This window comes from Heteronotia binoei, chromosome 3 (assembly GCF_032191835.1).
Source record: "Heteronotia binoei isolate CCM8104 ecotype False Entrance Well chromosome 3, APGP_CSIRO_Hbin_v1, whole genome shotgun sequence".
NCBI classification, from domain to species: Eukaryota; Metazoa; Chordata; class Lepidosauria; order Squamata; family Gekkonidae; genus Heteronotia; species Heteronotia binoei.
The window spans coordinates 191,637,556-191,663,904 of NC_083225.1; the positions used below are offsets into that span (position 1 = coordinate 191,637,556).

At 49.8% G+C, this 26,349-nt stretch overlaps 1 protein-coding gene and 2 non-coding genes across 4 annotated transcripts in view; all 3 read right to left on the bottom strand.

Moving 5' to 3' along the window:
- Window positions 1-26,349, bottom strand: part of GDPD5 (glycerophosphodiester phosphodiesterase domain containing 5) — a 177,747-nt gene that overhangs the window by 19,187 nt on the left and 132,211 nt on the right. The window contains exons 11-14 of one of the 2 annotated variants that reach the window (XM_060235039.1): window positions 19,701-19,858; window positions 9,618-9,765; window positions 4,343-4,425; window positions 923-937 (exon numbers count right to left, since the gene is read on the bottom strand). In XM_060235039.1, coding sequence (XP_060091022.1) covers window positions 923-937; window positions 4,343-4,425; window positions 9,618-9,765; window positions 19,701-19,858 — 404 coding nt within the window. The remainder of the gene's footprint in view (window positions 1-922; window positions 938-4,342; window positions 4,426-9,617; window positions 9,766-19,700; window positions 19,859-26,349) is intronic. The other variant, XM_060235040.1, reaches the window with a different exon arrangement.
- On the bottom strand, window positions 2,022-2,093 carry TRNAA-GGC (transfer RNA alanine (anticodon GGC)). The gene has a single exon. It is a non-coding gene; the product is annotated as a tRNA-Ala (tRNA).
- Window positions 2,543-2,614, bottom strand: TRNAA-GGC (transfer RNA alanine (anticodon GGC)). The gene has a single exon. It is a non-coding gene; the product is annotated as a tRNA-Ala (tRNA).

The window sequence follows — 26,349 nt, forward strand, 5'->3', positions numbered from 1 at the left end:
TGGAGCAAAGGACAGTGAAACTCCCAGAGACAGCGTTAACTGTCTGCAGTCAAAAGGTGGGTGCCTACTAGTTGTTTGGCACCCAAGCCAACCTCAGAAGCTCTAACTGTACTTAGTTTGTGGCAGCTCATCCACACGGGAAATAAGCCTCTTGGTATTGCTGCCATCGTGTAACCAATGCATGTGTGTGAACCGGGCGTAAATTTGCAGCAAGTTAGAGAAGGCAATGGGGACAAAGAGGGCTTTAAAAGAGCAAGATCACGTTTTGAAAACAGCATCAAAGAACTTTTTTTCGGAGCTGAAGTTGGAGGCACAAACCACTCTTGCACTGAATACTTTTAAAGACCATAGTAACAAGCCATCCTGAGACAATGGGTAATGAGAAGAAGAAGAAGACATATATTCCAAGAGGGCATGCCTTCTCAGTGACTCACGCAGAGTTGCAGCAAGACACTTCCTCTGAAGGTGGGCGTTTTTATCCAGTCTCTGCATTGGACGGACTGACTGATCCACACTGACTTTCCACACTGGGTGGAAAGACAGCTGCCCCCTTGCTGACTGGGAGGAGGCAATACTAAAGAAGCAAACAGAGACACAGAGGGCAGCCTCCTCGGCGACTGGGCAGCTTTGGAATCTTAGGAGATTTTTCACTTCTTGCACTGCAACAGCAGTTACCCTCGAGATGCACCCGTTTTGAGACGCAGGCTTGGATCTTGCCCAAAGCCTACCTAACCCAAGTTCCACAGCTGCATGCATGCATTTTGTGCAATAAAACTTTCAGGAGGGAGAATCTCGAGTGGTTTTCTTAGCCACTGTAAGGAATCCATCCTATGGGCGCAGACCAAATTTGCAGCCATGTCATTAAAAAAAAAGGAACAAATTAAAAAGAGGAAGGAAGGTGAGATGAGGCATCAGAAATTACCTGATTATGTGATAGCTGTAAAGATGCCAAAATGCAGCAGCGGAGAGAGAGAGAAAAAGAGAGAGAGAAAGAGAGAGAGAGGAGAGAGGAGGAACATGCAACGTCAGAGCAGTAAGTCAGAAAATAAACACGGCAAGAAGGCACCAAGAGACATCGTGGCCCGTAATTCTCCACCCTCTAGCAAAGTTAACAACGCAGCAGAGAAAAACCAAGGCATTTTCGAACCGATGACATGGAAAAGGGGAGGGGGGGGGAGAGCCCAAAGGGGGTGTGGCCTGCCCCGTCCCTTCGCTAGTCCCTTCGTACCCTGATCTCCGCCCCACAGTGGGATACTGGAAATGGGAGGCTCGCACCGTCTCCAGCAAGCAGAATCCCTGACAGAACTGTCGGGCGACGATTCCCCCTCTCTATTTCGCCCCAATCTGGTTACCATTTAGAAACGCTCACGGGCTTGCCTTCCTCGTTTGGGGACCTTCTCTTCTTTCAGGCGTGCCCCGTAACTCTGACCTCTGTTGGCTCCTGAGCTGTTTCAGCTTGCCGATCCGGTTCAAAGCGGATCCCTGGGGAACCTTGCCTTTGGTTGCCACCCCGGGCCTCTGACCATCTACTACTGCCCTGTCACAAGCTTTTAAGTCTCTCTGCTAACTAGGGCACCCAGAACTCCAAATCTGTTATTTCCTCCCCTCCACCCAGGACTAAAGTGAGGGTTACCAGAAATTTCCCGTACTTTAGAAGCCACAGGGAAGATAAAGTGAGATTTAGTTCCATGGCTTTTTTTTTTTGTAGCAGGAACTCCTTTGCATATTAGGCTACACCCCCCCCCCGATGTAGCCAATCCTCCAAGAGCTTACAGTAGGCTCTGTAAGAAGAGCCCTGTAAGCTCTTGGAGGATTGGCTACATCAGGGGAGTGTAGCCTAATATGCAAAGGAGTTCCTGCTACAAAAAAAGCCCTGTCGTATGAACATATATGAACATGTGAAACTGCCTGAATCAGACCCTCGGTCCATCAAAATCAGTATTGTCTACTCAGACTGGCAGCAGCTCTCCGGGGTCTCAAGCTGAGGTTTTTCACGCCTACTTGCCTGGACTCTTTTTAGTTGGAGATGCCGGGGATTGAACCTGGGACCTTCTGCTTGCCAAGCAGATGCTCTACCACTGAGCCACAGCCCCGTTCATGGCTCTCCAGCTGAGGTTTTTCATGCCTATTTGCCTGGACCCTTTTTAGTGGGAGATGCCAGGGACTGAACCTGGGACCTTCTGCTTGCCAAGCAGATGCTCTACCACTGAGCCACAGCCCAATTCATGGCTCTCCAGCTGAGGTTTTTCATGCCTATTTGCCTGGACCCTTTTTAGTGGGAGATGCCAGGGACTGAACCTGGGACCTTCTGCTTGCCAAGCAGATGCTCTACCACTGAGCCACAGCCCCATTCATGGCTCTCCAAGGTCTCCAGCTGAGGTTTTTCACGCCTATTTGCCTGAACCCTTTTTAGTGGGAGATGCCAGGGATTGAACCTGGGACCTTCTGCTTGCCAAGCAGATGCTCTACCACTGAGCCACAGCCCAATTCATGGCTCTCCAGCTGAGGTTTTTCATGCCTATTTGCCTGGACCCTTTTTAGTGGGAGATGCCAGGGATTGAACCTGGGACCTTCTGCTTGCCAAGCAGATGCTCTACCACTGAGCCACAGCCCCATTCATGGCTCTCCAGGGTCTCCAGCTGAGGTTTTTCATGCCTACTTGCCTGGACCCTTTTGAGTTGGAGATGCCGGGGATTGAACCTGGGACCTTCTGCTTACCAAGCAGATGCTCTGCCACTGAGCCACCGTCCCTCCCCAAAGAAGAGTAGTTCCAAAGGGTTGGTCTAGTTCCAAAGGGGGACTAAAGTGGTACACTTTGGGTATGTTCACACACACTAAATAATGCACTTTCGACCCACTTTTAAGGCACTTCCCGACGGGATTTTCTGAGTGAAATGGCAAAATCCACTTTAAAACAGTTTCTGAAGTGGACTGCAGCTGCATTATTTAGCAGGTGTGGCTGCACCGTCGATTGCCCACTGCAACCCCTAAACCTTTCCTCCTCCATAAACTCTCTGGAGGAGCCTCAAAGACCTGAACACAAATTTCAGTTGCCTCCACCCAGGAAAGGGGGGGGGGGGATCGTCAAAGCCCATCCAAACATTCAAAAAGACAAGTGGTATAGCTCTTGCAGGACTGTACCACTTTGCAGGGCATGCACGGGGCTCCTTTTAAATCCTTCTCATGTGAAAGTATGCAGAAACCCGGTAAAGCAAGAAGGAGGTCTAAGCTAAGAATCCACCTTCTTGATAGGTTAGTCTTTCACATGTGGAGAGAGCATGAGAGAGACAAGGATTTTAAGAAAATGTTCTCTTCCTCCTGACAGGGGGCATTTTGGAAGAGGTACATCCCATACAGTTCTCTGCCCCTCTGGATTCGTTCTCTGGGGTGAGTGCTCTGTTATGGGTCTAGCATTGCTATTTGCTCTGCCCCGTGTCTCTTCCGCAGTATTCCGGTAGCCCGAGACCAGGGTTTTATTTGTGGCAGGAATTCCTTTGATTAGGCCACGCCCCCCTGATGTAGCCAATCCTCCTGGAGCTTACAGAAGGCCCTGTAAGAAGAGCCCTGTAAGCTCTTGGAGGATTGGCTACATCAGGGTTGTGTGCCCTAACATGCAAAGGAGTTCCTGCCACAAAAAAAAACCCTGCCCAAGACTAAAGAACACACAATGGGAGAAGAAGAAGAAGATATTGGATTTATATACTGCCCTCCAGTTCGAATCTCAGAGCAGCTCACAATCTCCTTAATCTTCCTCCCCCGCAACAGAAACCCTGTGAGGTGGGTGGGGCTGAGAGGACTCTCACAGCAGCTGCCCTTTCAAGGACAACCTCTGCCAGAGCTATGGCTGACCCAAGGCCATCCCAGCAGCTGCAAGTGGAGGAGTGGGGAATCAAACCCGGTTCTCCCAGATAAGAGTCCGCGCACTTAACCACTGCACCAAACTGGCTCTCCAGAGACAGAGGGTTCTTTTGCGTGGGCGACTATCTGCAGGTGGATTTTTCCCTTTCACACAGTAAAATCCGACAGCAAATTGCGTGAAAAGTGGATCATTTAGTGTGTGTGTGAAAACACTCCTAACGCCTTTATGGGAAACAAGGCAGCCCTAGCTAGAGCCGATGAGACACGATCCTTCCCAATTCACTGCACCTTCTCTATGAGCGTTCGACATTCTCGCAGTTCCAGAGCGCCATGGGGTTGAGCCGTGGAGGCGGGACGACCGCGATTTCCCTCGGGCAGCTGTTTCCGCGGCCCCCTTCCGCCCCTCCCCCCAAGCCACAGCGGGGGGCGGAAGAACAAGGGCGACATAGCAAAGGAGAATCGACCTGCAGCGACTGCTACTTACTTCTGGAATATAAAAACGCCTACAATTACGGTAAATGAAATGAGATCGGCTGTTATCCAGATTAGATAGTACTCATCCAGGGGCTGGAAAACAAAAAAAGACAAAACAAAAAAAAGACAAAAGATGCCCAGACACCTTTGCGTTAGTACATCCATCGCAGGGATTATTTCTCTGTCTAAAAGGAGGGGGGGGGGAGTTGTAAAATCAGGGGTGGAATTCTAGCAGGGAGCTCCTTTGCCTATTAGGCCGCACCCCCCCCCCCCCGGATGTAGCCAATCCTCCAAGGGCTCTTTTTTTTGTTAGCTGTTGGAGGATTGGCTACGTCAGGGGGTGTGGCCCTAGACCGCTGAGTTGCTAGGAACAAAGAACCGGCCATCTTTAATATTACCTTAAACTGGCAGAACCAGCGCCAGAACAGTTTTCATTGCTGCCAGATATATATATAATATAACTAAATTATGTATTTTAACTTAACTAACTGGTTTTTATATTTTAATTTTAATTGTTAAATTTAATGTTTCTATCATTTATGTTAATGTATGAATTGTTGTGAGCCGCCCTGAGCCGCCTCGGCGGGGAGGGCGGGGTAGAAATAAAAATCTATTATTATTATTATTAATATGCAAAGGAGATCCTGCCGGAATCCCACCGCTAGTTGTACTCAGCTTTCGGATCCGATTTCTTAAACCTTCTTCCCACCTAACTATGCGTTTGGAACGGCCAAATTCTGGAAGCTGGAATAATAAAAACAAGGGAAACGAGAGACCCAATGTGCTTTATCGATACCAACTGCCCAATCTGGACTTCGGGGTGAAAAAAAAATACTCAGGCTTTTTTTTGTAGCAGGAACTCCTTTGCATATTAGGCCACACACCCCTTTATGCAGCCAATGCTCCTGGAGCTTACCCTGGGCCCTGTACGAAGAGCCCTGTAAGCTCTTGGGGGATTGGCTACATCAGGGGTGTGTGGCCTAATATGCAAAGGAGTTCCTGCTACAAAAAAGACCTGCATTTACTAGATGGGAAGAAGAAGAAGAAGATATTGGATTTATATCCCGCCCTCCACTCCGAAGAGTCTCAGAGCGGCTCACAATCTCCTGTACCTTCCTCCCCCACAACAGACACCCTGTGAGGTGGGTGGGGCTGGAGAGGGCTCTCACAGCAGCTGCCCTTTCAAGGACAACCTCTGCCAGGGCTATGGCTGACCCAAGGCCATTCCAGCAGGTGCAAGCGGAGTAGTGGGGAATCAAACCCGGTTCTCCCAGATAAGAGAGCTCTGGCTGACCCAGGGCCATTCCAGCAGGTGCAAGTGGAGGAGTAGGGAATCAAACCCAGTTCTCCCAGATAAGAGAGCTCTGGCTGACCCAAGGCCATTCCAGCAGGTGCAAGCGGAGTAGTGGGGAATCAAACCCGGTTCTCCCAGATAAGAGAGCTCTGGCTGACCCAGGGCCATTCCAGCAGGTGCAAGTGGAGGAGTGGGAAATCAAACCCAGTTCTCCCAGATAAGAGAGCTCTGGCTGACCCAAGGCCATTCCAGCAGGTGCAAGTGGAGGAGTGGGGAATCAAACTCAGTTCTCCCAGATAAGAGAGGTATGGCTGGCCCAAGGCCATTCCAGCAGCTGCAAGTGGAGGAGTGGAGAATCAAAACCCAGTTCTCCCAGATAAGAGAGCTATGGCTGACCCAAGGCCATGCTAGCAGCTGCAAGTGGAGGAGTGGGGAATCAAACCCGGTTCTCCCAGATAAGAGTCCACACACTTAACCACTACACCAAACTGGCTCTCTGGGAGGGGGGCTATGGCCAGCTGGCAGAAACAGATAAGGGTCTGCAGAACTGCCCTCCACCCATGTTGAGGTGGGGCAAAAATGGGACCTGAGACACAACTCAGAACTTAGGGAGGGATCAAACCCCCAATAGAGGTGTGAGGGATTTTTTTTTTTTTGATGGGGGAAATAACAATGGAAGCGATAATTTACAATTTAACAACTGCTACCATTTGTGGCTAGAAGGAAAGGTAACAATTTTCCGGTTCCCTGTTAGATCAAAACCTCAGGGGTAGAATTCTAGCAGGAGCTCCTTTGCACATTAGGCCACACACCCCTGATGTAGCCAATCCTCCAAGAGCTTACAAAAAAGAGCCTTGTAAGCTCTTGGAGGATTGGCGACATCAGGGAGGGTGTGGCCTCATGTGCAAAGGAGATCCTGCCGGAATTCCACCCCTAGTATCCCCTTTCATTTGCAGACCCGCCGATTAAAATCACACCCCACCCCAAAACGAATTTGAAGCAATGGTTCGATTCCTCTGTGAAATAAAACCAATGAAAAAGCCAGAGGCTCAACGAGTCTCAGAGGAAGACCGAACCGCTAGATGGCAGCCAGAAACCAACAAATTCATTAGTCCTGGCTGCTGAAGCAACCGTGTATTTGGATGGTGGACGGATGAAGCACAAATAGTGTGATGGCCGCTACTCCCCCCCGCCCCCGAAAAAGAAAGAGAGCTGCGGGTAATGAGACACATGCGTGGATTTTAAGAAAGCTCAGGGATGCTGCCTTGCTGGAATTAGATTGCATCCAACACGAGAAACTGGGTCAAAGCATATATACCAGGGGTGGCCAAACTGCGGCTCGGGAGCCACATGTGTCTCTTTCCAACAAACCGTGTGGTTCTCAAAGCCCCCCCTACCTTGGAGAAGGCATCTGTCTCTTTAAATCACTTCTTCAAGCAAAGCCAGCTGGCAACTTGGAGAGAATGTATTTAAAGCTGCTTTCATGCCGCCTCTCTCCCTCCCTCCTCCATCTATTTGCCTGCTTCCCTTCCTTGTGGCTCTCAAACGTCTGACGTTCATGTCTTGAGGCTCTGAAACATCTGGTGTTTCTTTCTATGTGGCTCTTACATCAAGCGAGTTTGGCCACCTCTGGTATATACAGTTATGGAATCTACGGGGCTGCCTTGGATCCATCTAGCTCAGCACTGGTCATTCAGATTGGCAGTAGCTTTCCAGGGCCTTGGGCAGAGAAACAGCTTCCCCTTGCACCTGTCTGAGATCCCATTTTTTTAAAAAAAAATTGGAGATGCCAGAGACTGAATGTGGGATCTTCCGTTACTGAGCTGTTTGAAACATAACTTTTCCTACAATTAACACTTGGTGCAATAGCATAGGTCAGGGGTGGCTAAACTGTGGATTGGGAGTCACATGTGGCTCTTTCACATACATTTTTTTAAAAACTTTTATTTATATCCCGCCCTCCTTGCCAAGGCAGGCTCAGGGCGGCTAACAAGAAACATTGTGTGGCTCTCAAAGCCCCCACCGCCCAGTTGGCCAGCTTGGAGAAGGCCTTGCTCTCCTGAAATCACATCTCCAAGTCCAGCAGCTTGGAAAATACATTTAAAGTTAAAAGTTGCTTTCTTTACATCTCTCCCTCTGTATCGATTTTCCTTCCTTCCATCACCTAGTATCAAGCTTGGAGAAGGCCTTTCTCTCTTTAAATCACATCTCCAAGTCCAGCAGCTTGGAAAATACATTTAAAGTTAAAAGTTGCTTTCTTTGCATCTCTCCCTCCCTATCTATTTTCCTTCCTTGCATCCATCACCTAGTTGCAAGCTTGGAGAAGGCGTTTCTCTCTTTAAATCACATCTCCAGGTCCAGCAGCTTGGAAAATACATTTAAAGTTAAAAGTTGCTTTCTTTGCATCTCTCCCTCCCTATCTATTTTCCTTCCTTGCATCCATCACCTAGTTGCAAGCTTGGAGAAGGCGTTTCTCTCTTTAAATCACATCTCCAGGTCCAGCAGCTTGGAAAATACATTTAAAGTTAAAAGTTGCTTTCTTTACATCTCTCCCTCCCTATCTATTTTCCTTCCTTCCTTCCTTCCATCACCTAGTAGCAAGCTTGGAGAAGACCTTTCTCTCTTGAAATCACATCTCCAGGTCCAGCAGCTTGGAAAATACATTTAAAGTTGAAAGTTGCTTTCTTTACATTTCTCCCTCCCTACCTATTTTCCTTCCTTCCATCACCTAGTAGCAAACTTGGAGAAGGCCTTTCTCTCTTTAAATCACTTCTCTAAGCTCAGCCAGCCAGCGGCTTGGAAAATGCATTTAAAGTTTAAGTTGCTTTCTTTCCACCTCTCCCTCCCTCCTTCCCATCTTCCTTCCTTCCTTCGATGTTCATGTCTTGGCTTTCAAAAATCTAATGTTTGTTCTACGTGGCTCTTACATTAAGCAAGTTTGGCCACCCCTGGTATGGGGGAATATTTCCCTCACCCTTCCAGCCCCCTGGGTTTGCCAGCCTCCAGGCGGGACATGCAGATTTTCTGAAATTACAACCCTAAGGGATCCGTCCCCCTGGAGAACAGAGCTGCTTTCGAGGATGAAGTCTAGGGCACTATCCTCAGTGGAGTTCCCTTCCCTTCTCAGTCTCCACCCCCAAAATCTCCAGGAATTCCCAGCTGGGAATTGGCAACCCTACCTCTCCACGAGCCCCGACATAACAATTGCTATCAGCATTCACACCAAAGAAGAAGAGATTGGATTTATATCCCTCTCTACACGCTGAATCTCAGAGTTTCAGAGCGGTCACAATCTCCTTTACCTCCCCCCCCCCACCCACAACAGACACCCTGTGAGGTAGGTGAGGCTGAGAGTGCTCTGACAGAAGCTGCCCTTTCAAGGACAACTCCTACGAGAGCTCTGGCTAACCCAAGGCCATTCCAGCAGCTGCAAGTGGAGGGGTGGGGAATCAAACCCGGTTCTCCCAGATAAGAGAGCTCTGGCTGACCCAAGGCCATTCCAGCAGCTGCAAGTGGAGGAGTGGGGAATCAAACCCAGTTCTCCCAGAGAAGAGAGCTATGGCTGACCCAAGGCCATTCCAGCAGGTGCAAGTGGAGGAGTGGGGGAATCAAACCCGGTTCTCCCAGATAAGAGAGCTATGTCTGACCCAAGGCCATTCCAGCAGCTGCAAGTGGAGGAGTGGGGAATCAAACCCGGTTCTCCCAGATAAGAGGGCTCTGGCTGACCCAAGGCCATTCCAGCAGCTGCAAGTGAAGGAGTGGGGAATCAAACCCGGTTCTCCTGGATAAGAGTCCGCGCATTTCACCACTACAGCAAATTGGCTCTCCTCGCCCCGCATGCTGTCTTCAATAGCGGGCAGCCAGTTACCTGTGGCAGCTTACCTTTGCAGAGTTGCTGAGAGAAAACTACCGCAATTACTCACCCGCCGCGACCCCGGAGTGCTCGGAATGAGCCCGGGGAAGAAATTCCGTCAAAACCAAGCTTGCTTACCATTAGCCAGAGGGGAGAAGCCAGCCGGCCAAGAGTGTGAGAGTTATCCGAGGTGACGGATTGAACGCCGGCGCACCACAGGACGGAGTAAAGCCACGGCTCGTTCACAATGTACAGGTTCACGCTCAGGTTAGCGGCTGCGTACTCCCTATCGGAGGGGGGAAAGGGCAGGTCAGAAGGGGCTCGGTGTTATAGCGTTCAGCAAAATGCAAAGCAGTAACAGTCAGCAGGGCGGTCTTGGAACGGGGAAACGGGACTGTATTCAGAGGAACAGAACAGAATAGGAGTCGAGTGGCACCTTTAAGGCCAACTTCGTTTTGTTCAGAATGCAAGCTTTCGTGGAAACTGGTATTCTGAGCCGTGGCCTACCAGCTACGTGTGGCTCTGCTCACTGCGCCGGATTCCTTGTCCGATGAAGCGTGTATAACAGAGCGCACGAAAGCTTAACGTTCTGAATAAAACAAAGTTGGGCTGAAAGGTGCCGCCTGACTCCTATTTTGTTCTGCTGCTTCAGACCAACACGGCTGACTACTTGGATCTATTAAGAGGAACAGTTCAGGGCTCAGGAGGCCAAACTGCGGCTCGGGAGCCGCATGTGGTCCTTTCACACATATTGTGAGCCTCTCAAAGCCCCCACTGCCCCATAGGCTGGCTTGGAGAAGGCATTTGTCTCTTTAAACCACTTTTCCAAGCCAAGGCAGCAGGCAGCTTGGAGAATGCACTTAAAGCAGCTTTCTTTCCACCTTTCCCTCCCCCCAATCTATTTGCCTGCCTGCCTTCTTGCCTTTCTTCCTTCCAGCTCTCAAACAACTGACATTCATGTCTTGAGGCTCTCAAACATCTGACATTCATGTCTTGAGGCTCTCAAACATCTGACATTCATGTCTTGAGGCTCTCAAACATCTGACTTAAATGTCTTGAGGCTCTCAAACATCTGACATTCATGTCTTGAGGCTCTCAAACATCTGACATTCATGTCTTCTGGCTCTCAAACATCTGACTTAAATGTCTTGAGGCTCTCAAACATCTGACATTCATGTCTTGAGGCTTTCAAACATCTGACATTCATGTCTTGAGGCTCTCAAACATCTGACATTCATGTCTTGAGGCTCTCAAACATCTGACATTCATGTCTTCCGGCTCTCAAACATCTGACTTAAATGTCTTGAGGCTCTCAAACATCTGACATTCATGTCTTGAGGCTCTCAAACATCTGACATTCATGTCTTGAGGCTCTCAAACGTCTGACATTCATGTCTTCCGGCTCTCAAAAATCTGACATTCATGTCTTGAGGCTCTCAAACATCTGACATTCATGTCTTCCAGCTCTCAAACATCTGACATTCATGTCTTGAGGCTCTCAAACATCTGACATTCATTTCTTCCAGCTCTCAAACATCTGACATTCATGTCCTGAGGCTCTCAAACGTCTGACATTCGTGTCTTGAGGCTCTCAAACATCTGACGTTTTTCTACGTGACTCTTTACGTTAAGCAAGTTCGGTCGCCCCCTGGTCCAGGAGGACACGTCCCTACGAGAACAGATTTGGAATCCGCTGCAATGGAGAATGGTTGGTGTCATCCAGCCACAGACTGGGAAGTCGTAATACCCCAGGAACAAGCCAGGTTGTGTACTTCCCCTCCCAGCACTAAGCAGAGCAACTTTCGGCTTGGCGTTGTATGCTCTGGCATCCCTCCAAGACAATGGCCCATCGAGAACTTGCCCAGTAAGTCAGGGGTGGACAACGGTAGCTCTCCAGATTTTTTTTGCCTACAACTCCCATCAGCCTCAGCCAACATGGCCAATGGCTGGAGCTGATGGGAGTTGTAGGCAAAAAATACACCTGGAGAGCTACCGTTGGCCACCCCTGCAGTAAGTTAAACGGCTGGTCTGCCCTAGGTATCCTCTATTATTGTAAGAATCACCCAGTTAGCGCCTTCCAGACCAAGAACCGAATACAGGCAACCAAGAGGCGATGCACCTTTAGTTGGATACCATGAAAATCTTGTTGGTCCCTTACTGGATTCGAATCTTGCTCTTCTGCCAGGGCTGTAGCCAGCAAGGGGGTGGTCTGGTGGTGGGGCCACTGCAGATTCGACAGGGGCGCCGCCCCACAATGCCCCACCCTGCTACAGCGCTGTCTTCTACTGCATACCAGGGCTTTTTTTTCCATCAGGAACTCCTTTGCATATTAGGCCACACACCCCTGATGTAGCCAATCTTCCAGGAGCTTACAGGGCTCTTCTTACAGGGCCTACTGTCAGCTCCAGGAGGATTGGCTGCATCAGGGGGTGTCGCTTAATATGCAAAGGAGCTTCTGCTAGAATTCCACCCCTGGGCCACACATCCCTGATGTAGCCAATCCTCCAAGAGCTTACAGGGCTCTTAGTAGAGGGCCAACTGTAAGCTCCAGGAGGATTGGCTACATCAGGGGGTGTGGCTTAATATGCAAAGGAGCTTCCGCTAGAATTCCACCCCTGGGCCACACACCCTGATAAAGCCAATCCTCCAAGAGCTTACAGGGCTCTTAGTACTGGGCCTACTGTAAGCTCCAGGAGGATTGGCTACATCAGGGAGGTGTGGCTTAATATGCAAAGAAGCTTCTGCTAGAATTCCACCCCTGGGCCACACACCCCTGATAAAGCCAATCCTCCAAGAGCTTACAGGGCTCTTAGTACTGGGCCTACTGTAAGCTCCAGGAGGATTGGCTACATCAGGGAGGTGTGGCTTAATATGCAAAGGAGCTTTTGCTAGAATTCTACCCCTGGGCAACACACCCCTGATGTAGCCAATCCTCCAGGAGCTTACAGGGCTCTTCTTACAGGGCCTACTGTCAGGAGGATTGGCTACATCAGGGGGGCGTGGCCTAATATGCAAAGGAGTTCCTGCTACAATAAAAGCCCTGCTGTAGACCAACACAATTCCCTTACTTGAATCCATGACTGTTGGTATCATCCAGGCAAAAACAAAAGAGAGGGGGACTGTGTATCAAAGACAAAAAGGAAAGCACAAGGCTCACGGAAATTACAAACTGTGCAATTTTTGTTGTTCAGTCGCACAGTCGAGTCCGACTCTTTGCGCCCCCGTGGACAAAGTCACGCCAGGCCCTCCTGTCTTCCACCATCCTCCGAAGTCTGCTCAAATTTGTGTTAGTTACATCAGCAATGCTGCCCAGCCATCTCATCCGTATAAAGTCCGTACAGAAATTCTTACAAAATGAGTCCTATAAGCACGCAAGCCTGAGAAAGCCTTTGTGTGAAATGGGAATTCGGCATTTCAACAAAACTGTGTGCCGGGACTAATCAAGAACTTGGCAACATCAGAAGCATTTCTACTGAAATCCACTATCAGGAACGGGAGTTCCATTTCAAGTGACTGAATTTTTGTACGGACGTTATATGCTTTCTAGTCGAGTCTGCATTGCTTTTGGATTTGGTATAAAGATGGGATTGTTCCCTTACAGAATTTGAGAGATTTCCTCGCTATTCTTATTGGTTCAGCATCATTTATTGCAGGGGTGGCCAACGGTAGCTCTCCAGATGGTTTTTGCCTACAACTCCCATCAGCCCCAGCCAGCATGGCCAACGGCTGGGGCTGATGGGGGTTGTAGGCAAAAAACATCTGGAGAGCTACCGTTGGCCACCCCTGATTTATTGCACAGCTGGTAATTTCCTTGTGCTTTCCTTTTTGCCGTCGTCGTCGGTATCATCCGACTTTCCCTCCGTTACCTTCCACCTCCTAATTCCACATTCCGCATCGCTTACACAGTGGCTTCGCCTTCGGCAGCTTGCTCTTACGGCAGTTTCCTTATCTTTGAATTGTTCAGTGGATGTCCTACGCTGCACACTATATGATTTGCGGTATGATTACGCTGCAGTCTGCCATCAGCCTCAGTGCATAATTTCTGGGGGATTTTTTTTTAATTTAAAAAGTTTTGAAGCTACCTTTCCACCCTATCCCTGAGGCAGCGGATAGAGAAAACATTTGAGCGGCTAAAAAGAGGGTTTATTTATTTATTTTATTTATTGCTTTAAATTTCTATCCCGCCCTCTCCGCAAGCGGACTCAGGGCGGCTGACAAATTGAAACCAATAAAGCCAATAAAAGATCATTACGATTTAAGATTTTAAAAACATTTCATGGTGCTATATCACTACAATAGAATATAAGCGGTGATCACATAGTACTCTATAGCGTGGCAGCTGTCTCCCGGTGAGATCTCAAAGGCCTGTCGAAACAGTTCGGTCTTACAGGCCCTGCGGAAAGTAAAGAGATCCTGCAGGGCCCTTATGGCCTCTGGGAGAGCATTCCACAATTCTGGTGCTGCCACTGAGAAGGCCCTGGCTCTCGTCAGCCGCAACCTAGCCTCCTTTGATCCTTCCCCCCCCGCTCAACAGACACCCTGTGAGGTAGATGAAGATATTGGATTTATATCCCGCCCTCCACTCCAAAGAGTCTCAGAGCAGCTCACAATCTCCTTTACCTTCCTCCCCCTCAACAGACACCCTGTGAGGTGGATGAAGATACTGGATTTATATCCCGCCCTCCACTCCGAAGAGTCTCAGAGCGGCTCACAATCTCCTTTCCCTTCCTCCCCCACAACAGACACCCTGTGAGGTAGATGAAGATACTGGATTTATATCCCGCCCTCCACTCCGAAGAGTCTCAGAGCGGCTCACAATCTCCTTTACCTTCCTCCCCCACAACAGACACCCTGTGAGGTGGATGAAGATACTGGATTTATATCCCGCCCTCCACTCCAAAGAGTCTCAGAGTGGCTCACAATCTCCTTTACCTTCCTCCCCCTCAACAGACACCCTGTGAGGTAGATGAAGATATTGGATTTATATCCCGCCCTCCACTCCGAGGAGTCTCAGAGCGGCTCACAATCTCCTTTACCTTCCTCTCCCACAACAGACACCCTGTGAGGTAGATGAAGATATTGGATTTATATCCCGCCCTCCACTCCGAAGAGTCTCAGAGCGGCTCACAATCTCCTTTCCCTTCCTCCCCCACAACAGACACCCTGTGAGGTAGATGAAGATATTGGATTTATATCCCGCCCTCCACTCCGAAGAGTCTCAGAGCAGCTCACAATCTCCTTTCCCTTCCTCCCCCACAACAGACACCCTGTGAGGTAGATGAAGATATTGGATTTATATCCCGCCCTCCACTCCGAAGAGTCTCAGAGCGGCTCACAATCTCCTTTATCTTCTTCCCACACAACAGACACCCTGTGAGGTAGATGAAGATATTGGATTTATATCCCGCCCTCCACTTCGAAGAGTCTCAGAGCGGCTCACAATCTCCTTTACCTTCCTCCCCCACAACAGACACCCTGTGAGGTGGGTGGGGCTGGAGAGAGTTCTCCCAGCAGCTGCCCTTTCAAGGACAACCTCTGCCAGAGCTATGGCTGACCCAAGGCCATGCTAGCAGGTACAAGTGGAGGAGTGGGGAATCAAACCCGGTTCTCCCAGATAAGAGTCCGCACACTTAACTACTACACCAAACCGGCTCTAAAGGGCTTTAAAGGTCAATACCAACACCTTGAAATGGACTCGGAACGCAACAGGTAGCCAGTGCAGCTCTCTCAGCACTGGCCGAGTGTGCTCTCAATGGGGGAGCCCCATTAACAGCCGTGCCGCAGCGTTCTGCACTAGCTGTAGTTTCTGTATGGGTCATTGGTCTGATCCAACATGGCTTCTCTGATGTTCTTATGTTGTCCCAAAGATGGCCTGATAGAACACTGCACCAAGGAGGGAAGATGGGGGTGGGGGGTGGTGGAAGAGGATTTTTGTACAGGAAATAGAGCTGCCCTGTAACAAAGTGGCTAAAAAATAATTTCAGAATTCAAGGGTCAGGGACTGTAGACCAGGGATGGCCAAACTTGCTTAACATAAAAGCCACAAAGAATAAATGTCCGATGTCTGAGAGCCACAAGACATGAACGTCAGATGTTTGAGAGGAGGGAAAGAGGGAGGGAGGAAGGAAGGAAGGAAGGAAGGAAGGAAGGAAGGAAGGAAGGAAGGAAGGAAGGAAGGAAGGAAGGAAGGAAGGAAGGAAGGAAGGAAGGAAGGAAGGAAGGAAGGAAGGAAGGAAGGAAGGAAGGAAGGAAGGAAGGAAAAGAGATGGGGAGGGATAGGTGGAAAGAAAGCAACTTTAACTTTAAATGCCTTCTCCAAACTGCCGGCTGGCTTGGCTTGGAGAAGTGATTTAAAGAGAGAAATTCCTTCTCAAAGTCAGCTGATGGGGCGGCGGGGATTTCAAGAGCCACACAATGTGTGTGAAAAAGCCACACGTGGCTCCCAAGCCATAGTTTGGCCACCCCTGCTTTGTACAGCCCGTGCTATCTGCTGTTGTACACAGGTCCTCACTATCAATGCTCCCTCTCAGCTGCGGAGCCTTGTGAGCAAAAATTCTACTTTGTGAGCTGCTGGCATTAAAATTGGGAGCTCCGGCATACATTAGTTCGCTCTGGGGCCGTTTTTCCCGAGCTGAGATAAAAATGTGTGAGCCGGAGGCTAAAAAACAGTGAGGTAGCTCACACGACCTCAGCTGAGAGGGAACACTGCCCCACCACGTAATTGTTGCATCGGTCACTGCCAACATTCCCTCTCAGCTGCAGAGTCTTGTGAGCAAAAAAATCTACTTTGTGAGCTACTGTTATTAAAGCTGGGAGCATAAATCAGACCGCTCTGGAGCCGTTTTTCCTGAGCCGAGACAAAAATGTGTGAGCTGGAAGCGAAAAAAACCTGTGCGCTCGCTCACGCTAACTCTGCTTAGAGGGAACACTGGTTACTGCATCTTGTTAAACCAAACTATTTCAACAGGCCTTTAACACTTAAGGGCTGCCATGAGAGAAGACTGCCACCCTACACTGCTGAGCGATAGCATTCATGAGGAATTACAATCGCTATAGGATCACTGCCAGAAGAAAGAAAGCTATGACCAATGTTCCCTTTAAAGTGTGGAGTATTGTAAGCAAAAATTCTACTATGTGAGCTACTGGACTTAAAGCTGTGAGCTACTGGCATTAAAGTTGTGAGCTACTGCATAACTTTGTGTGCTCTGGGGTCCTTCTTCCTGAGCTAAGACAAAACTGTGTGAGCTGTGTGGAGGCTAAAAATCTGTGAGCTAGCTCATGCTAACTCAGCTTAGAGGGAACGTTGGTGGTAACCAACGTTCCCTCTAAGCTGCAGAGCGTTGTGACCAAAAATTCTATTTTGTGAGCTACTGGCCTTAAAGTTGGGAGCTTACTGCATCAATGAATGTGCTCTGGGGTCATCCTTCCTGAGGTAAGACAAAAATGTGTGAGCCGGAGGCTAAAAACCTGTAAGCTAGCTCATGCTAAGAAGAAGAAGAAGAAGATATTGGATTTATATCCCGCCCTCCACTCTGGAGTCTCAGAGCGGCTCACAATCTCCTTTACCTTCCTCCCCCACAACAGACACCCTGTGAGGTAGATGAAGATATTGGATTTATATCCTGCCCTCCACTCCGAAGAGTCTCAGAGCAGCTCACAATCTCCTTTACCTTCCCCCGCCCCCACAACAGACACCCTGTGAGGTAGATGAAGATATTGGATTTATATCCCGCCCTCCACTCCAGAGTCTCAGAGCGGCTCACAATCTCCTTCACCTTCCTCCCCCACAACAGGCACCCTGTGAGGTAGATGAAGATATTGGATTTATATCCCGCCCTCCACTCCGAAGAGTCTCAGAGCGGCTCACAATCTCCTTTACCTTCCTCCCCCACAACAGACACCCTGTGAGGTAGATGAAGATATTGGATTTATATCCCGCCCTCCACTCCAAAGAGTCTCAGAGCGGCTCACAATCTCCTTTACCTTCCTCCCCCACAACAGACACCCTGTGAGGTAGATGAAGATATTGGATTTATATCCCGCCCTCCACTACAGAGTCTCAGAGCGGCTCACAATCTCCTTTCCCTTCCTCCCCCCAACAAAAGACACCCTGTGAGGTACATGAAGATATTATATCCCGCCCTCCACTCCAAAGAGTCTCAGAATGGCTCACAATCTCCTTTACCTTCTCCCCCTCAACAGACACCCTGTGAGGTGAATGGGGCTGAGAGGGCTCTCACAGCAGCTGCCCTTTCAAGGACAACCTCTGCCAGAGCTCTGGCTGACCCAAAGCCATGCTAGCAGGTTCTCCCAGATAAGAGTCCGCACACTTAACCACTACACCAAACTGGCTCTCTACACTAACTCTCTACACTAACCCTAACTCAGCTTAGGGGAAACACTGGCTTTGACCCCGCCTATACTGAAGTTCCGAGCAGCACCATGAAATGTACTTTAAATTGTTATTTTATTGTTTTAAATGAGAATCATACATTGTTTTTGAACTGACTGCTAGCCGCCCGGAGTCCGCTTGCGGAGAGGGCGGGATAGAAAACTAAAGTAATAAATAAATAATAAATAAATCAGGCTGGGCTTTGCTAAACCTTAGCTTCAGAGCCCCGGTTGCATCCAGATTTCTACAAGTCAGATCAAACTGGGGGGGCCCGTCCCGTCAAGAGCAACGGCCTATTCCGTGAAATTCGCCTTGAGCCCCGGCGAGAAAAGAAGACGACGACTGCAGATTTATACCCCGCCCTTCTCTCTGAATCAGACTCAGAGCAGCTTACAATCTCCTGTATCTCCCCGCTCCACAACAGACACCCTGCGAGGTGGGTGGGGCTGAGAGAGCTCTCCCAGAAGCTGCCCTTTCAAGGACAACCTCTGTCAGAGCTCTGGCTGACCCAAGTCCATTCCAGCAGCTGCAAGTGGAGGAGTGGGGAATCAAACCCGGTTCTCCCAGAAAAGAGAGCTCCGGCTGACCTAAGGCCATTCCAGCAACTGCAAGTGGAGGAGTGGGGAATCAAACCCGGTTCTCCCAGAGAAGAGAGCTCTGGCTGACCCAAGGCCATTCCAGCAGGTGCAAGTGGAGGAGTGGGGAATCAAACCTGGTTCTCCCAGAGAAGAGAGCTATGGCTGACCCAAGGCCATTCCAGCAGCTGCAAGTGGAGGAGTGGGGAATCAAGCAAGGTTCTCCCAGAGAAGAGAGCTCTGGCTGACCCAAGGCCATTCCAGCAGCTGCAAGTGGAGGAGTGGGGAATCAAACCCGGTTCTCCCAGATAAGAGAGCTCTGGCTGACCCAAAGCCATTCCAGCAGCTGCAAGTGGAGGAGTGGGGAATCAAACCCGGTTCACCCAGATAAGAGAGCTATGGCTGACCTAAGGCCATTCCAGCAGCTGCAAGTGGAGGAGTGGGGAATCAAACCTGGTTCTCCCAGATAAGAGAGCTCTGGCTGACCCAAGTCCATTCCAGCAGCTGCAAGTGGAGGAGTGGGGAATCAAACCCGGTTCTCCCAGATAAGAGAGCTCTGGCTGTCCCAAGGCCATTCCAGCAGCTGCAAGTGGAGGAGTGGGGAATCAAACCCGGTTCTCCCAGATAAGAGAGCATGGCTGACCCAAGTCCATTCCAGCAGCTGCAAGTGGAGGAGTGGGGAATCAAGCCTGGTTCTCCCAGATAAGAGAGCTATGGCTGACCCAAGGCCATTCCAGCAGCTGCAAGTGGAGGAGTGGGGAATCAAACCCGGTTCTCCCAGATAAGAGCACACTTAACCACTGCACCAAACTGAGAATAAGAGGGGGAGCCCTCAAAAAGGTTCGGAAGATGCACTCCTGTGAATTCCTGCTGAATCTGAGGCCTGGTGCCGCTAGACTCAAACTTTTCTGAGCTACGGAACTTAACTTTCCACCGCCAGGAAATGGGAAATCTGCTTCCAGAAGTGCAGGATTCTCTGAGAGCCAGTTTGGTGTACTGGTTGAGTGTGCAGACTCTTATTGGGGAGAACCGGGTTTGATTCCCCACTCCTCCACTCGCAGCTGTTGGCGAGACCTTGAGGCAGTTCCAGTTCTCGCAGAGCGGTTCCTCTCAGGAGCAGTTTCTGTCAGAGCTCTCTCAGCCCCGCCTACCGCGCAGGGTGTCTGTTGTAGGGAAAGGAAACCGGCTCTCACACGAAGCGGACCGCAAAGAGCGTAAATACATGCTGCGGCAGCAGAAGCCAAAGAGCAGAACCTGATATCTTCGCTGGTGACCTTGGTGTACCGCAGGTTCAGTTTCCGGAAGCCTTCGTCCCGCAATTTCTGCGCGTCGGCCTTGGTGCCGGCGGTCTGCTGGAACCCCGGAGCGACCTGCTGGACCAGCCGTCGCTCTGCATCCGGCAGCCACATCACCTGGGAGGAGCGAGGAGCAGCAACTGTTAGAACAAGAGGAACCGTTTTCACTGGGCATTTTTTGGTAGCAGGAACTCCTTTGCATGTTAGGCCACACCTCCCCCCATGGAGCCAACCCTCCCGGAGCTTACAGCAGGCCCTGTACGAAGAGCCCTGCAAGCTCTTGGAGGATGGGCTACATCAGGAGGGTGTGGCCTAATATGCAAAGGAGGTCCTGCTACAAAAGAGCCCTGGTATTAGTCCACACCCCCCTGATGTAGCCAATTCTCCTGGAGCTTACAGTAGGCCCTGTACGAAGAGCCCTGTAAGCTCTTGGGGGATTGGCTACATCAGGGGTGTGTGGCCCAGGGGTGGAATTCTAGCAGAAGCTCCTTTGCATATCAGGCCACACCCCCTGATGTAGCCAATCCTGGAGCTTACAGTAAGGCCCTGTATGAAGAGCCCTGTAAGCTCTTGGAGGATTGGTTACATCAGGAGGGTGTGGCCTAATATGCAAAGGAGGTCCTGCTTCATCAGCCTCCTTAGAGTGCACGAAAGCTTACATTCTGAATAAACTTTAGCTGGGGCACTCGTCTACCGCTTTAATTTATGCAGTAGCTCACAACTTTAATGCCAGCAGCTCGCAAAGTAGAATTTCTGCTCGCAAAAAATCCACAGCTTGGAGGGAACACTGAGTGTAGAACGGGGACAGGGCTAAACCAAGAGTAAAGGTCGAGAGAGAAATTAGTCCATCTGTCCCAAGACGCTGAGGGAATTCTGGAGGGGGAGATTTTGAAGGCAAGGAAGCAAATAAATAAACACCGAATTAAACTTTTTTTTGGCTTTAACAGGCACCACCGTTCCGTTCCAACACTGTTCAAACCGTTCTGTCGCTTCAGACCCACACAACCACCCCGCCTGAAATCTGAAAACACAAGAACGTTTCTCAAAATACCTCAACGCCTAATTACACCGGTGCTATAAATATTAAGAATATCGCCAAACAACCGACAGGCTGGAAAATAATATTGTGCCTGTTATGTAACACCCTCAGCTTCAGTTCTCTTCAACGCTTTTTAGTCTTTCCCCACGCGGAGCAGCCTTCGCGGAGGGAAACAATGGCCATTATCGGTAATTGCCCCATTTCTTCCCCCAATTAAACCTTTAATAGGGACCCATTTTCCAGCATAAGAAGAATGGCATAGTGAATAGAGGGAAACGTAAAGCCTTACAGAAAGAGAGGAAGAACATATGAACATATGAAGCTGCCTTATACTGAATCAGACCTTTGGTCCATCAAAATCAGTCTTGTCTACTCAGACTGGCAGCGGCTCTCCAGGGTCTCGAGCTAGGGGGTTGCCAATCCCCAGGTGGGGGCAGGGGATCCCCTGGTTTGGAGACCCTCCCCCCGCTTCAGGGTCGTCAGAAAGCGGGGGGAGGGGGGGGGAAATGTCTGCTGGGAACTCTATTATTCCCTATGGAGATGTATTCCCATAGGATATAATGGAGAATGGATCCGCGAGTATCTGGTGCTCTGGGGGGGCTATTTTTTGAGATAGATGCCCCAGATTTGCAGCGTAGCATCTGGTGCCTCTCCTCAAAATACCCCCCAAGTTTCAAAAAGATTGGACCAGGGGGTCCAATTCTATGAGCCCCGAAAGAAGGTGCCCCTATCCTTCATTATTTCCTGTGGAAGGAAGGAATTGAAAAGGTGTGCCGTCCCTTTAAATGTGATGGCCAGAACTCCCTTTGGAGTTCAATGATGCTTGTCACAGCCTTGATCTTGGCTCCACCCCTAATGTCTCCTGGCTCCACCCCCAAAGTCCCCAGATATTTCTTGAATTGGACTTGGCAACCCTATCTCCAGCTGAGGTTTTTCACGCCTACTTGCCTGGACCCTTTTTGATTGGAGGTGCTGGGGATTGAACCTGGGACCTTCTGCTTACGAGCAGATGCTCTACCACTGAGTATCCACCACGGTGGTCTCTCCCAGTTTGGTGTAGTGGTTAAGAGTGTGGACTCTTATCTGGGAGAACCAGGTTTGATTCCCCACTCCTCCACTTGCACCTGCTAGCATGGCCTTGGGTCAGCCATAGCTCTGGCAGAGGTTGTCCTTGAAAGGGCAGCTTCTGGGAAAGCTCTCAGCCCCACTCACCTCACAGGGTGCCTGTTGTGGGGGGAGAAGATATAGGAGATTGTAAGCCGCTCTGAGTCTCTAATTCAGGGAGAAGGGCGGGGTATAAATCTGCAATTCTTCTTCTTCTTCTTCTTCTTCTTCCCATTAAAACGCAAGTCGCAACATGAGGTAGCTTGACTCTATCAAGGAAGCCGCAACAGTTTGCAAGGCCCGAGCAGAACTGTTAATGACTGGACATTTTGGAGAAAGTTAGAAGAAGAGATTGGATTTATACCCCACCCTTCGCTACCCAAAGGAGACCCAGAGGGGATTACAATCTCCTTTCCCTTCCCCTCCCCACAAAAGATACCCCGTGAGGTAGGTGGGGCAGAGAGAACTCTGAGAGAACTGCTCTTGACAAAACAGCGCTGAGAGAATTATGACTGACCCAAGGTCACCCAGCTGGCTGCAGATGATGAAGAAGAAGATATTAGATTTATATTATGCATTCCACTCTGAAAGCGGCCCCGTGGCGCAGAGTGGTAAAGCAGCAGTACTGCAGTACTATGCTCTGAACTCTCTGCCCACGACCTGAGTTCGATTCCAGTGGAAGATGGATCCAGGTAGCCACCCCAAGGTAGACTCAGCCTTCCATCCTTCCGAGGTCGGCCAAATGAGTCCCCAGCTTGCTGGGGGAAAGTGTAAAAGACTGGGGAAGGCAATGGCAAACCACCCCGTAAAAAGTCTACCGTGAAAACGTTGTGAAAGCAACATCACCCCAGAGTCAGAAACGACTGGTGCTTGCACAGGGGACCTTTCCTTTCCTGCACTCTGAATCTCAGAGCGGCTCACAATCTCCTTTATCTTCTTCCCCCACCCTGTGACTGAGGCAGGTGGGGCTGAGAGAGCTCTGACAGAAGCTGCCCTTTCAAGGACAACTCCTGTGAGAGCTGTGGCCGATGGAAGGCCATTCCAGCAGCTGCAAGTGGAGGAGTGGGGAATCAAACCCGGTTCTCCCAGATAAAAGAGCTATGGCTGACCCAAGGCCATTCTAGCAGGCGCAAGTGGAGGAGGGGGGGAATCAAACCCGGTTCTCCCAGATAAATCCAGTGAAGACAGAGGTCCTTTGCTTGGGTCGTCGGGGTCCAGGGAGGGAAATCCCCCTGCCAGTTTTCGATGGTGCACCGTTGATAGCGGCGAACACGGTCAAAAGCCTGGGGGCACTATTGGAGCCCTCCTTAACGATGGAGGCTCGGATAGCAGCCACTGCCAAGTCCGCATTCTTTCATCTTAGGCGGGCAAGGCAGTTGGCCCCCTTCCTGGAGCGCGACGATCTAGCAACAGTGATCCATGCCACGGTCACCTCGAGGTTGGACTACTGCAATGCTCTCTACATGGGGCTGCCTTTGTGTCGAACTCGGAAGTTGCAGCTAGTGCAGAATGCCGCGGCCCGGCTGCTGCTAGGGCTCCCAAGAAGAGAGCACATCCGGCCGGGACTCCGGGATCTGCACTGGCTGCCAATAACTCACTGAGTCCGGTACAAGGTGCTGGTTATTACCTTTAAAGCCCTATATGGCCTAGGACCTGCCTACTTGAAGGACCGTCTCTCCCCACATGTTCCCCAGAGAGTACTGAGATCGGGAACTCAAAACCTCCTTGTTATCCCCGGGCCAAAAGAAGCCCGTTTAAAATCTACCAGGGCTACCTTCCCACCAAGTGGCTCAGGGCGGCTTACAACATAGAATCCCACATAAATAGGGTTTAAGCATTTAAACAGTTAAAATAATTAAAACATTTAAAACATTAAGAGCAGCAGAAGTCTAGTAGAACCACACTTAGTTTCTTGTGCCGGTTAGTTATAGGCCAGCCGGAAGAGGGTTTGAGTCCCCACTCCTCCACTTGCACCTGCTGGAATGGCCTTGGGTCAGCCAGAGCTCTAGCAGAGGTTGTCCTTGAAAGGGCAGCTGCTGTGAGAGTGCTCTCCAGCCCCACCCACCTCACAGGGTGTCTGTTGTGGGCAGGACTGGATCTACATGTTTTTTGAGGGGGGGTGGAATTAAAAAATGGTGCCCCCTTATTGGCCATTCTATCTTATGATCCCATAGAATACAATGGACTCCATATCCAATTTGGCACCCCCCCCGTCGGCGCCCAGGGCAAGCACCCCCCCCTCTGCCCGCCCCCCCCCCTCTAGATCCGGCCCTGATTGTGGGGAAGGAAGATAATGGAGATTGTGAGCTGCTCTTTAACTTCTTCATTAACAATCTGGAGTTGGGAGTGAGCAGTGAAGTGGCCAAGTTTGCAGATGACACTAAATTGTTCAGGGTGGTGAGAACCAGAGAGGATTGTGAGGAACTCCAAAGGGATCTGTTGAGGCTGGGTGAGTGGGCGCCAACATGGCAGATGCGGTTCAATGGGGCCAAGTGCAAAGTAATGCACATTGGGGCCAAGAATCCCAGCTACAAATACAAGTTGATGGGGTGTGAACTGGCGGAGACTGACGAAGAGAGAGATCTTGGGGTCGTGGTAGATAACTCACTGAAAATGTCAAGACAGTGTGCGTTTGCAATAAAAAAGGCCAACGCCGTGCTGGGAATTAGGCAGGGAATTGAAAACAAATCAGCCAGTATCTTAATGCCCCTGTATAAATCGATGCTGTGGTCTCATTTGGAATACTGTGTACATTTCTGGTCACCACACCTCAAAAAGGATATTATAGCATTGGAAAAGGTGTAGAAAAGAGCAACTAGAATGATTAAAGGTTTGGAACTTTCCCTATGAAGAACGGTTAAAACGCTTGGGGCTCTTTAGCTTGGAGAAACATCAACTGCGGGGTGACATGAGAGAGGTTTACAAGATTATGCATGGGATGGAGAAAGTAGAGAAAGAAGTACTTTTCTCCCTTTCTCACAATACAAGAACTTGTGGGCATTCAATGAAATTGCTGAGCAGTCATGTTAAAACGGATCAAAGGAAGTACTTCTTCACCCAAAGGGTGATTAACATGTGGAATTCACTGCCACAGGAGGTGGTGGCGGCTACAAGCGCAGCCAGCTTTAAGAGGGGATTGGATAAAAATATGGAGCAGAGGTCCATCAGTGGCTATTAGCCACAGTATATATATATGTGTGTGTGTGTGTATATGCGTGTGTGTATACATACACACACACACATATTGGCCACTGTGTGACACAGAGTGTTGGACTGGATGGGGGCCACTGGCATCCAGCATGGCTTCTCTTATGTTCTTATGTGACACAGAGTGTTGGACTGGATGAGCCATTGGCCTGATCCAACATGGCTTCTATTATGTTCTTATGTGACACAGAGTGTTGGACTGGATGAGCCATTGGCCTGATCCAACATGGCTTCTCTTCTGTTCTTATGTGACACAGAGTGTTGGACTGGATGGGCCATTGGCCTGATCCAACATGGCTTCTCTTATGTTCTTATGTGACACACAGCGTTGGACTGGATGGGCCATTGGCCTGATCCAACATGGCTTCTCGTATGTTCTTATGTGACACAGAGTGTTGGACTGGATGAGCCATTGGCCTGATCCAACATGGCTTCTCTTCTGTTCTTATGTGACACAGAGTGTTGGACTGGATGGGCCATTGGCCTGATCCAACATGGCTTCTCTTATGTTCTTATGTGACACAGAGTGTTGGACTGGATGGGCCATTGGCCTGATCCAACATGGCTTCTCTTATGTTCTTATGTGACACAGAGTGTTGGACTGGATGGGCCATTGGCCTGATCCAACAGGGCTTCTCTTATGTTCTTATGTGACACAGAGTGTTGGACTGGATGGGCCATTGGCCTGATCCAACATGGCTTCTCTTATGTTCTTATGTGACACAGAGTGTTGGACTGGATGGGCCATTGGCCTGATCCAACAGGGCTTCTCGTATGTTCTTATGTGACACAGAGTGTTGGACTGGAGGGGCTATTGGCCTGATCCAACATGGCTTCTCTTATGTTCTTATGTGACACAGTGTGTTGGACTGGATGGGCCACTGGCCTGATCCAACAGGGCTTCTCTGATGTTCTTATGTGACACAGAGTGTTGGACTGGATGGGCCACTGGACTGATCCAACATGGTTTCTCTTATGTTCTTATATTCTTATGCTCTGAGACTGAGACTCAGAGTGGAGGGTGGGATACAAATCCAATATCATCATCTTCTTCTGTCAGGAGGTGGTGGGCTCTCCTTCCTTGGAGGTTTTGCAACAGAGGCTAGATGGCCATCTGACAGCAATGAAGATCCTGTGAATTTAGGGGGAGGCATTTGTGAGTCTCCTGCATTGTGCAGGAGGTTGGACTAGATGACCCTGGGGGTTCCTTCCGACTCCACGATTCTAAGATGCACCGTGCTACCTGCAACACTGCTTT